This window comes from Mustelus asterias, chromosome 2 (genome assembly GCF_964213995.1).
Source record: "Mustelus asterias chromosome 2, sMusAst1.hap1.1, whole genome shotgun sequence".
Classification (NCBI taxonomy): Eukaryota; Metazoa; Chordata; class Chondrichthyes; order Carcharhiniformes; family Triakidae; genus Mustelus; species Mustelus asterias.
The window spans coordinates 120,821,542-120,834,209 of NC_135802.1; the positions used below are offsets into that span (position 1 = coordinate 120,821,542).

Sequence of the window (12,668 nt, forward strand, 5' to 3'; positions counted from 1 at the left end):
CTCCCTTTCAGGCACAGACCTTCAATGGTTAGGGGCACCAGCCCAACAACTCAGTCCTTTGATGTTGATCTATTTTTCTTTTTGTTGACTGTTGTCCTCCCTCCTGCAGATGGAAGTCTTTGTCTCTCCCTTTCTCCCTCTCCTCTCTCAAGGAGAGAGCACCTTCAGTGGCTGGGTGGGCAGGTTCCTTCCTTCCTCCTTCTGGTGAATCCTCCACAAAAGCAAAAAGACCCTTCCACCCAGCTTCTCTTTTCCTTCCTGTCAGCAGCAAGAACCTCTTCTGGACACAGGCAGCTCGAACAGGTGCTCCCTGCTGAATGCAGGCTGGGAGTCTGACACACCTGCTTTAAATAGGGAGCATGAGGCTCCCTGATTTAACCATTAAGACTCATCAGGTAGCTCTTTTAAGGTACCAACTTAATAAACTAACTCAAACTAACTTAGGGACAAATTAAGAGGGGCAGCGCCCCAAAAGGAGGGGGAACAGCCCAAACAAAAACAAAGTCGAAAGGAAACTTAAAACATCAAATTAAAATGTGATTATTGGAGTCTATAATCCACCCCAGCCCCCGTCGTGCCCAACGGGCATGGAAGGTGCCAACTGCGCCCATGGACACCGCATGCTCCCTCTCCAGGGACACCTGCTGCAAATATAAAGACTCATCGGGTATCTCTTTTAAAAGGTACCAACTTAATAAACTAACTCACAGTAACTTAGGGACAAATTATAAGGGGCAGCTCCCCAAAAGGAGGGGGAACAGCCCGAACCAAAAATCAAATCACAAAGGAAATTTAAAACATCAAATCAAAATGTGATTATCAGGGTTAATAAAACATCCCAGCCCCTGCGTTGCCCAGTGGGCACGGAAGGCGTCAACTGTGCCCGTGAACACCACATGCTCTCTCTCCAGGGACACCTGGCCGCGAATATAAAGACTCATCAGGTATGTCTTTCAACACCAACCAAATAAATGAACTCAAATTAACTTGGGGACAAATTAAAAGGGGCAGCTCCCCAATTTCATACTCTAGCAAGCCAACCTAATTAGTCTGGCTGAAGTCATCACACATACATACTACAAAATTAGAACAAGACAACAATTAGTGACATTATTAATGCAATAATATAGCCTAATCAAATTGTAACATTCACTTAACATTCCCCCTGGTGCCTCATATCAACAATTTAAATGTTCGTAAGAAATAGACTTCCTTGCGGGGTTACTTCACAAGCAATCCTATAAGATGAGTACAGAACAGAACTCATACTTTTGATCCAATCACGATTAAATAGCTCTCAGAGTTCAAATATCCCAATCTCCCATTTTAAAGTATGTGATACCGTTTTTCTGATAACCCATTTAATGAATCAAATACCTCAATTATTATTCTACTTCAGGTTAAATTGGCACCATAGATTTAATTATTCATACCCTATAGCATAAATTGTGCCAAAGGTTTTTAATGTCAGTATATCTACTTTAAATGGCTGTGAAGAATGGCACAGGAAATATTATGGAGAGAACTGTTTGTAATTTGTGAATGTCACCACCAGTATTATCATTCTAAAATACTTGCACCAAATTACTAATATAGACAATAAAAGACACCCAGGAGCAATTAGTTATTTTAAGAGATTAAAAGGTATCAAATAACACTCAAACATAAGAAATCTGAATTCCAATATCAGATTGTAGTCTTTACATTATTCCTATAAATCTTTATTAAAAATATGTTTTTATAATTGATACATCTTGAGATTCAATAGCATTCAGTGTTAATTCTTGTTAAAATATCAGCAACAGGCATTATGACATGCACCTAAGGAATACCAATTGTATCAGAATCACCTGCTAAAATCCAAAGTTATCCATCTTCATTTAAGTTTAAATAAATGCATTTGGTTACACAGTTTGAGGAATTTAAAACAATGCAGTCATTTGTTTGAGGTCATCACTAATCTATTTGAAATTTAGATGCCACTTCATTACAAAGTGTAACAATTATATATATTTTTATAAAGCAACTAAAATAGTGGCACTTTTTGAACCCATTTGGAGGAATAAGTCGAGAAGACAATCAACATCAAGCTGCCACAACCAGATGCTTTTCATAAGCGTTACAAAGAACTACAAGGCAAAAATAACTTAACACTCCAGTTTACCATATTAACCCATACAAATCAGAGATTAAGTGGCATTTCCCAAACAGCCAACTATTAGAACAAACAAACAAATGCAAGCACGCACACCCCAACCCCAAGATGAGTAGCAAATCAGAAGATTGGACAGAATGTTAAAAACAAGCAAAAAAATGATTAAAAGATTAATAAGAAAGAAATTAGAGCATAAGTAAAGTCTAATTAGAAATATAATGACACTAGAGATGCACAGTGGTTAGCATTGCTGATTCACAGCGCCAGGGACCTGGGTTCGATTCCAGCCTGGGTTACTGTCTGTGTGAAGTTTGCACATTCTCACCGTGTCTGCGTGGGTTTCCTCCGGGTGCTCTGGTTTCCTCCCACAGTCCAAAGACGTGCAGGTTAGGTGGATTGGCCATGCTAAATTGCCCCTTAGTGTCAGGGGGACTCGCTTGGGTAAATGCATGGGATTATGGGGATAAAGCCCGAGTGGGATTGTATTCGTTGCAGACCTGATGGGCTGAATGGCCTCCTTCTGCACTGTAGGGATTCTATGATTTGAGATCTTTAAAAAGAGTTAACAAAAGTGAGTGTTGGTCTTATAGAAAGTGATTCTGAGGAATTAATAATGGAAAATAAGGAGATGGCAGATGAATTGATCTGATATTTTGCATTGCCCTTCACTATAGGATACATGTGATATCCCAGAAATAGCTGAAAATCAGGAATGGAAAGGGAAGAGGAACTCAAGAAAATTACAATCACTAGTGAAGAGAAACTTAGCAAACTGACAGGTCCTTGGGTCCTGGTGAGTTTCAACCCAAGATCTTAAAGTAGCTAGTGAGATAGTTGATGCATTGATTTTAATTTTCTAAAATTCACTAGATTCAGGAATGTTCCATTAGATAGGAAAATAGCTAATATTATTCAAAAAGGGAGAGAGATAGCAGGAAATATAGGCCAGTTAGCATAACATCTGTCATGTAAAAATTAAAGAGTTATAAACGGGCACCAATTTATTGGAGTTCTATGAAGGTGCTGTGGATAAAGGGGTTGTTTGGACTTAGATTTCCAGAAGGCATTTGGTAAGGTGCCACATCAAAAGTTATTGCAGAAAAAAAAAGCTCATGGTGTACAGGGTAACATATTGGCATGGATAGAAGATTAGTTTGCTAACAAGAAACAAACAGTAGGCATAAATGGATCATTTCCTGGTTTGCATGATGTAACAACTGGTGTGTCACAGGGATGGTGCTGGGGCCTCAACTCTACAATTTATATAAATGATTTGGATGAAGAGGTGAGCTACATTTGCTGATGACACAAAGTTAGATACAAAAGTAAGTTGTGAAGGGGACATAAGGAGGTTACAAAAGGATATAGACAAGTTGGGCAAATGGGCAAAGATCTGGAAAATGTGAAATTGTCCATTCTGGCAGGAAGAATAAAAAAGATCATACTTCTAGATGGAGAGAGATTGCAAAGCTTTGAGATTCAGTGGGGTTTGAGTTTCCTAATCCATGAATCACAAAAGGTTAATATGCAGGTACAGCAAGTAATTAGGTAAGCAAATAGAATGTTTTATGGAGAAGGGGATTGAATACAACAGCTGGGAGGCTCTGCTTCAGTTATACAGGGCATTAGTGAAACTACATCGGAGTTCTGAGTACAGTATTAGTCGCCTATTTAAGGAGGTAAATGCATTAGAAGTTCAAAGAAGGTTTATTAGAAGATTGACGATTTATCTGGAATGAGTGGGCTATCCTGAGGAAAAGCTGGACAGGCTAGGCTTGTATCCATTGGAGTTTAGAGCAAGGGTTGACTTGATCAAAATATACAAGATCCTGAGTGACTTGACAGAGTGGATGCGGAGAGAATGTTTCCTCACGTGGGTGAATGTAGAACTAAGGATCATGATTTTTAAGACACAGATGAGGAAAATATTTTTCTCAGAGGATCGTGAATCTTTGGAACATTCTTCTTTAAAAGACATGAGCATCTTTGAATATTTTTAAAGAATGTGGAGTTGAGGTTAAAAATCAGATCAGTCATGACCTTACTGAATGGCAGAGCAAGCGGCACGGTGGCACAGTGGTTAGCACTGCTGCCTCACAGCGCCAGGGACCCAAGTTTGATTCCAGCCTTGGGTGGCTGTCTGTGTGGAGTTTGCACATTCTCCCCGTATTTGCATGGGTTTCCTCCAGGTGCTCCGATTTCCTCCCACAGTCCAAAGATGTGCTGGTTGAGTGGATTGGCCGTGCTAAATTGTATTTTAATGGCCCAAGATGTGTAGGTTAGATAGATTAGCCATGGGAATGTGTAGGGTTATGGGGATAGGACAGGGGAGAGGGCCTGGGTAACATACTCTGTCAGAGTGTCGGTGCAGACTTAATGGGCCAAACGGCCTCCTGCACTGTCAGAATTCTATGTTCTAAGTGGGTTAGAGGGATGGACGTGGCATATTCCTAATTCGTATGTAACTCTATGCTGGAAAAACGATGCATGAATCCATAGAAATTGCACTCGGTCCTGCTGCAATAAGCTATACTTTGTAAATGAATAATTAAACTGTCAGTTGACTTTACTTCAAAATTTGAAGTGAGGAGGAGGATTAGGGGGCATAAGATGGGAACAGAAACTGTCAGGGAAAGGCACTGATGAAAAGTGGAACTTTTTCAAGGAACAAATACTGGGTGTCCTTGATAGGTATGTCCCTGCCAGGCAGGGAGGAAATGGCCGAGTGAGGGAACCGTGGTTCACAAAAGAGGTGGAATGTCTTGTGAAAAGGAAGAGGGAAGCTTATGTAGGGATGAGGAAACAAGGTTCAGATGGCTCGATTGAGGGTTACAAGTTAGCAAGGAATGAGCTGAAAAAGGGGCTGAGGAGAGCTAGGAGGGGACATGAGAAGTCCTTGGCGGGTCGGATCAAGGAAAACCCCAAGGCTTTTTACTCTTATGTGAGGAATAAAAGAATGACCAGGGTGAGGTTAGGGCCGGTCAAGGACAGTGGTGGGAACTTGTGTATGGAATCAGTAGAGATAGGCGAGGTGATGAATGAATACTTTTCTTCAGTGTTCACCAAGGAGAGGGGCCATGTTTTTGAGGAAGAGAAGGTGTTACAGGCTAATAGGCTGGAGGAAATAGATGTTCGGAGGGAGGATGTATTGGCAGTTTTGAATAAACTGAAGGTCGATAAGTCCCCTGGGCCTGATGAAATGTATCCTAGGATTCTTTGGGAGGCGAGGGATGAGATTGCAGAGCCTTTGGCTTTGATCTTTGGGTCCTCGCTGTCCACGGGGATGGTGCCAGAGGACTGGAGAGTGGCAAATGTTGTTCCTCTGTTTAAGAAAGGGAATAGAAATGACCCTGGTAATTATAGACCGGTTAGTCTGACTTCGGTGGTTGGTAAATTGATGGAAAAGGTCCTTAGGGATGGGATTTACGACCATTTAGAAAGATGCGGATTAATCCGGGATAGTCAGCACGGATTTGTGAAGGGCAAATCGTGCCTCACAAATTTGATAGAATTTTTTGAGGAGGTAACTAGGTGTGTTGATGAAGGTAGGGCGGTTGATGTCATATACATGGATTTTAGTAAGGCGTTTGATAAGGTCCCCCATGGTCGGCTTATGATGAAAGTAAGGAGGTGTGGGATAGAGGGAAAGTTGGCCGATTGGATAGGTAACTGGCTATCTGATCGAAGACAGAGGGTGGTGGTGGATGGAAAATTTTCGGACTGGAGGCAGGTTGCTAGCGGAGTGCCGCAGGGATCGGTGCTTGGTCCTCTGCTCTTTGTGATTTTTATTAATGACTTAGAGGAGGGGGCTGAAGGGTGGATCAGTAAATTTGCTGATGACACCAAGATTGGTGGAGTAGTGGATGAGGTGGAGGGCTGTTGTAGGCTGCAAAGAGACATAGATAGGATGCAAAGCTGGGCTGAAAAATGGCAAATGGAGTTTAACCCTGATAAATGTGAGGTGATTCATTTTGGTAGGACTAATTTAAATGTGGATTACAGGGTCAAAGGTAGGGTTCTGAAGACTGTGGAGGAACAGAGAGATCTTGGGGTCCATATACACAGATCTCTAAAGGTTGCCACTCAAGTGGATAGAGCTGTGAAGAAGGCATATAGTGTGTTAGCTTTTATTAACAGGGGGTTGGAGTTTAAGAGCCGTGGGGTTATGCTGCAACTGTACAGGACCTTGGTGAGACCGCATTTGGAATATTGCGTGCAGTTCTGGTCACCTCACTATAAGAAGGATGTGGAAGCGCTGGAAAGAGTGCAGAGGAGATTTACCAGGATGCTGCCTGGTTTGGAGTGTCGGTCTTATGAGGAAAGGTTGAGGGAGCTGGGGCTGTTCTCTCTGGAGCGGAGGAGATTGAGGGGAGACTTAATAGAGGTTTATAAAATGATGAAGGGGATAGATCGAGTGAACGTTCAAAGACTATTTCTTCGGGTGGATGGAGCTATTACAAGGGGGCATAACTATAGGGTTCATGGTGGGAGATATAGGAAGGATATCAGAGGTAGGTTCTTCACGCAGAGAGTGGTTGGGGTGTGGAATGGACTGCCTGCAGTGATAGTGGAGTCAGACACTTTAGGAACATTTAAGCGGTTATTGGATAGGCACATGGAGCACACCAGGATGGTAGGGAGTGGGATAGCTTGATCTTGGTTTCAGATGAAGGTCGGCACAACATCGTGGGCCGAAGGGCCTGTTCTGTGCTGTACTGTTCTATGTTCTATGTCTAAACATCATTACAACTCTTAAATTTGTCTGAATGTTTTCCGGTGGAATTTATAAGCAATGATGTTTTTCACATCACAATAGTGCCAGTTACATCTGAACCATTTGTACTGACAAGATATGCAGTAGTTCATTTTAGCACTGGTATATTGGAGCTTTCCTTACAGATGTGATGCTTTGCTTTTGAGTTGCAATTTTGTAGTGTTTATTTTGAGCTGAAATAAGTTTCCCCAAGATCCTGCCTCCACCCCATTTTCTTACACCATCAAAAGCGTTGTTTTCCATGTTAAAGGAATGTTGTCCAAGACTCAAAAGGTCAAAAATGTGACCAGGTTCCAGTTCAACACTTGCTTTTGTCAGATCAAGGCAAGCTGAAACTACTCCTTAAAATTCCAATGTAAAGATAGGTATTTAAAGACTTACTTCCCTATACGCGTTTTATGCGTTTGCTATTTTGATAAAAATAATACAAAGAGCAGAAAGAGAAAGATTACAAAAAGGTCCACATTGAAGTACATGAACTTTAAAAACATTGAAGAATATGGTGTGTACTTTTATTATGACTAAGTAACTGAGCATATAGAATATTTGATGCAAAAAAGGGCATTTTTTGAAATATAGGCCTAGAAATGTTTGAGTTCAGACAGTGTGACCAGACATCTCAAATTTTCACAAAGCATCCCTGTTTCCAAGGGCAGTTTTCTCCAAATTGCTCAAATATCCAGCTTTTCAGCTCCATGGAAGCCAGTTTAATCCTCCCCTTGCATCCAATTTACTAGCAGCAAAAACAAAAACCCTTGTGCTGTGCAGCACCAGGGAATCACGGCCAGCTCCACCTTGGATTCTTCAGCAATGGCCAGTTGTGCAGCCAGGAACTCAGTCCAAGGGGGTCATCACATCTTTTTGGTGCCAATGGCTCGTTTGCTGGTGACACCTTTTAAACATCCTTGCAGCACCTAGCCACTTGCCTATCACCACAACACGTTTAACCCAATACTGCTGGTGCTCCATAACGGCTCCACTCTTCAGCTTTCTTCCTTAACAATCCCATTGGCTCCCACTCTGAAATTACCTTTGCCATTGTGTGACAACAAGAACCTGTCAATCACTTTGTGGTTTAAATGATCCTGTCTCACCAGTTCTGTTGGCTTGAGGCAGAGCAGTATGTTCACAGCAAATAACTCAATTGCACAATTAATCTTCTATTAAACTTTCAAATTATTTGCTTGATTAGAAAAGATGTACTAGAGCTATGAATTGTAGCCCAAGTATCTAATACTCAAGATGTGCCTACTGCCATATACAATGCATACATTTGTGAAAATGATATTCAACGATAATTGATAAATGCTCAGGAATGCAATCCTCCTGCCACATAGTAACACAATCTACTCAGAACATGTATTCAACTGTAACTAATGGGCTGAATTGCTGATTGTTCTCCGAGTTACAATTATAGTCTGACTGCATGTTGTTGTTTGATGTGGAGATGCTGGCGTTGGACTGGGGTAAACACAGTAAGAAGTTTAACAACACCAGGTTAAAGTCCAACAGGTTTATTTGGTAGCAAAAGCCACACAAGCTTTCGGAGCTCCAAGCCCCTTCTTCAGGTGAGTGGGAATTCTGTTCACAAACAGGGCATATAAAGACACGGACTCAATTTACATGAATAATGGTTGGAATGCGAATACTTACAGCTAATCAAGTCTTTAAGATACAAACAATGATGTCATCATATGACATCTCCCGGGCTACCATACCTTTCACACAGAGGGTGGTGGGCGAGTGGAATCGACTGCTGTCAGTGGTGGTGGAGGCGAACTCAATAGGGTCTTTTAAGAGATTCCTGGATGAGTACATGGAGCTTAATAGGATGGAGGGTTATAGGTAGGTCTAGAAGGTAGGGATGTGTTTGGCACAACTTGTGGGCCAAAGGGCCTGTTTGTGCTGTAGTTTTTCTATGTTCTATGACCATCTACCTTCAAATTCCCCTCCCCCAGACTGCTGCCATTGGTCGCCCAACATGTCAATCATCACCGATCCCACCTTCCCAGGACCTTTCAAGGTGTCCCTGTTTTAACTTTTGATGATCTGGTCACCTTAGGTACGCATAAAGTAAATGCACAGCCTTGGCATCATTTTGGGTGAGTTACCAACTTATTTGAGGATACAGTGTGAAGGCTGTAACCTGTTAGGATGGTCTGTCCATCCCTCGGTTACAGTTTCATATGTGAGTTTAGGCTGATTTAGAAAAGCTGCAGAAAACTTGAGAATAATTCCGTATCGGCAAATTCGGTTGCACCTTCGGGGCTATGCCCCGGGAAATCCCAAATTTCAATCTTTAAACAAGGCGAGTATTTTCGTTCTTTGACGGAGCAGGCGAGATAGTACAAACTGCATTATTTAGGTTTCTCAGAATTTCGGTAAAAACCCGCCTTTTGATCCTGTCATTCGACAATAGCCTCGGAATTTTAAATAAATGCAAGCTGTAATTATGGATATGGAAAGGCCGCCTCATCCTCACCCGATTTGTAACGGCCATCAACCCACTTGTTGTCTCATCTTCCTTACTTACCTTTCATGGCGAAGGAAATCAAAGCTCTTATGTTCTCCGTAACAACCAACAAAAGGAAGCCCAAAGCAACCAAGGAATAAAACCTCCAGGGTGTTAAAGCTAGAAACCTGGGAGAGCACAGAGAGAGAGAGGAAGATTAAACACTCACCAACTGCCAGCCCCCTCAGACACACCCAACGTCTTTTATTTTAACCCAATTTCTTTCCAGCGTATGCTGCTTAATCGAGCTTTCCATTTCTTAATATTTAAATCGCAAGAATATTTAGCTGCCCAATACAACTGAACCAGTAGAATTGCGAGAATAAACTCGAATCCACTCAAAACTCGGTTCAACAATGAAGATTGGAATATTATTGACGCAACTCTGAATGATAATCCAATCAACATAGAGATGTATCATCCAAGTTGAATCAGAATCACCGATGGGCATTTGAGGTGGTGGTAGTCATTTAAAATCTTAGGCGACTGCAAAATGAAAGTATGCGACAGGCCTACAGTATCAGAGAGCAGTCATCTCCCATTAAATGAAGTCAGCCTTTAAATTGGAACTCATTGTTAACCAACAAGACTCATCTCGAATGCCAATCAAATTCACCCACCAAACATTATCGGTGACATTGTGCAGACTGTTAAAGTCAGCAATGTCCAAGCCTGTGTGTCCTGGTGGTTAAATATAAATATTTTCCCGCAAACATCCTATTTTCTGAAGGGTGGGATATTTCACCTAGCTTCCCTTACCAAAAGAGAGCGTTGCAGCAGATGAACATTACACTGCTATAAGCCGGTCTGTGGCCGGTTAAAGCGGTCTCCATGGAATTCAGCAGCAAAAGCCAGAGCGAATCTGAATCATCCGCCTCTTGTTCACTGTCAGCCTGAAGCCGGAGCTCCGGCACCGCCTTCTCCTCCGGCTTCACCCCAGGAGCTGCCGCCTTCCTCTGCCCATCGTCGCTGCCGCCCAGCCGCTGCCACCACCACATCCCCACACTCGCCATCTTATCTTTCCTTTTCCACACTTGTTTATTTACAGCTGCCCTGACGTCAGCTCAGTGTTATGGTTTTAATCTCTCTCCTGTTTGTTACGCCAGCACCTCGTTATGGGGAGGGGAAGCTGAATATGTCCCTCCCTCCGCCGATACAAGTCTGACTCTCAGACTGTGTATTGGTGGAGGGAGGGACATATTCAGCTGACTTCATGGCAAAGGGGTGGAGAACCAGGGATGTTATTATTAAGGCAATGCTGAATTTACATCATTTTGAAAGTGAAGGCTTAACTGAGAGATCTGGTAGGATAGGTTAGTCTCTTAATATAATCTACACACTACTTACTCATTAATAGGAGTTCCTTGGCATGCCTCCCAGTGGCCCCATGACATTTGCCTCTATCTCCAACCTCACCACCACCAAAAATATTCCCCATGCAAACAGTCTGAGACTCAAACACGTGTTCATAGATGTAGTGCATTTGGCATTAAATGAATCAGGCTGTTGAGGGCATGGATGCTTTGTAAAAATCTATCCCATCTCTCTAATATTCCTTTCAAAGCTCATTTCACTCTCCCAGGATCTTCCATAGAATCCCTACAGTGCAGAAGGAGGTTATTCAGCCCATTGAATCTGCACCGATCACAATTCATCCAGGCCCTGTAAACCCACATATTTACCCTGCTAATCCCCCGCCACTAGGGTCAATTTGGCATGACCAATCCACCTAACCCACACATCTTTGGACTGTGAGAGGAAACCGGAGCACCCGGAAGAAACCCACACAGACACAGGGAGAATGTGCAAACTCCACACAGACAGTCATCCAAGGCCGGAATTGAACCCAGGTCCCTGGTTCTGTGAAGCAGCAGTGCTTAACCACTGTGCCACCGTGTCACCCTAATTGTTGTCCCATTTCTTGCCGTTTTTGCTGTGGTTCTGATGTAGAATTCATATCTACATCAGGAAATTATGGATTTAAGTCCCACTGCGGGGATTTGAGCGCGTAATCTGTGGGACAGAGTATTGTAGTGATTAAGATGTCATCATTCAACTGAAAAATTCAACTATCTGTCCCCTCACATAATGTAAAATAACAGATGGCACTATTTTACAGAAAAGGAGGGTGTTTCGGTCAATATTTAGCCCTCAATCCACATCACCAAAACAAATGTAATTGGACCAGTAACTTAGGGGCCCAGGCTAACGCTCTGGGAACATGAGTTCAAATCCCATCATGGCAACTGGCAAAATTTAAACTCAATTAATATATCTGGAATACAAAGCAGTAGTCTCAGTAATGATGATCATGTCGATTGTTGTATAACCCCAACTGGTTCACAATATCGTTTAGGGAAGGAAATTATTTACACAGCAACCTGGTTGACTCTTAATACCCTGTGAAATGCTCTAGCTCACTCATTTCAAGGTCACTTTGGGATGGACAATAAATGCTGGCTATGCCAGTGACTCCCACATTCCATGAAAATAAGAAAGATTATCTGGCCATTAACACATTGTAGTATGAGATCTTGCCATGGGCAAATTGGTTGTGTGGTTTCTATGTTTCAGCAGTGACTACAGTATAAAAATACTTCATTGGCTGTTTGAGGTCTTCTGAGGTTATGAAAGATGCAATATAAATGCATTATTAATATGCTGCAATATAATGAAATGAAATGCTGTTACCTGGCTATGGACAGGAACCCAGATAGTGACTAAGGCCAATCAGGCATAAAAGCTGGTTTTGTTAGCTGGTCAGTTCACAAATAAGTATTTGCCTCAAATCACATTTGAGGTAGAATTACATCCTTGACAGGTGCACTCAGCTGGTGCAACCGGAAATGGTCGTAAATCCTATTCCCGCCCGAATCCAATTGAAGCTATGATATTATGCTGGAAGTGGCAATCAGCGTGAATCACAGTCAAATTAGTGGAGTATGTGCAGCGGGAGTGGGCTCAAATGCCCCATTTCCCAGATGACAGCCCTGATGGAGGCAGTCATGCAAAAGAGCAATGTGCTGATACCCAGGAATGGGAGGAGGAGGCCACCTCACCTCACGATGAAGGCTTGGACCGAGCTGGCAGCAGAGGTCAGTGGGTATGCCTTTGTCTGGAGAACCTGTATCCAATGTTGGAAAAGGTTCAATGACCTTCTGTGGTTGGCACAGGTGAGTAGTAAGTAGGCATTGTGCTGAATGGGGCATAGAGCAGTGTGCCATCCA

The 12,668-nt window shown here is 42.5% G+C and overlaps 1 protein-coding gene across 2 annotated transcripts in view; it reads right to left on the reverse strand.

The window, feature by feature from the left end:
* The window catches only part of retreg1 (reticulophagy regulator 1), a 164,093-nt gene extending 153,559 nt beyond the window's left edge, over window positions 1-10,534 (reverse strand). Inside the window, exons 1-2 of one of the 2 annotated variants that reach the window (XM_078240806.1) lie at window positions 10,201-10,534; window positions 9,463-9,569 (exon numbers count right to left, since the gene is read on the reverse strand). In XM_078240806.1, the coding sequence (XP_078096932.1) occupies window positions 9,463-9,569; window positions 10,201-10,454 (361 nt within the window). In that variant the 5' untranslated portion in view covers window positions 10,455-10,534. The remainder of the gene's footprint in view (window positions 1-9,462; window positions 9,570-10,200) is intronic. The other variant, XM_078240797.1, reaches the window with a different exon arrangement.
* Window positions 10,535-12,668: the final 2,134 nt, after the last annotated feature.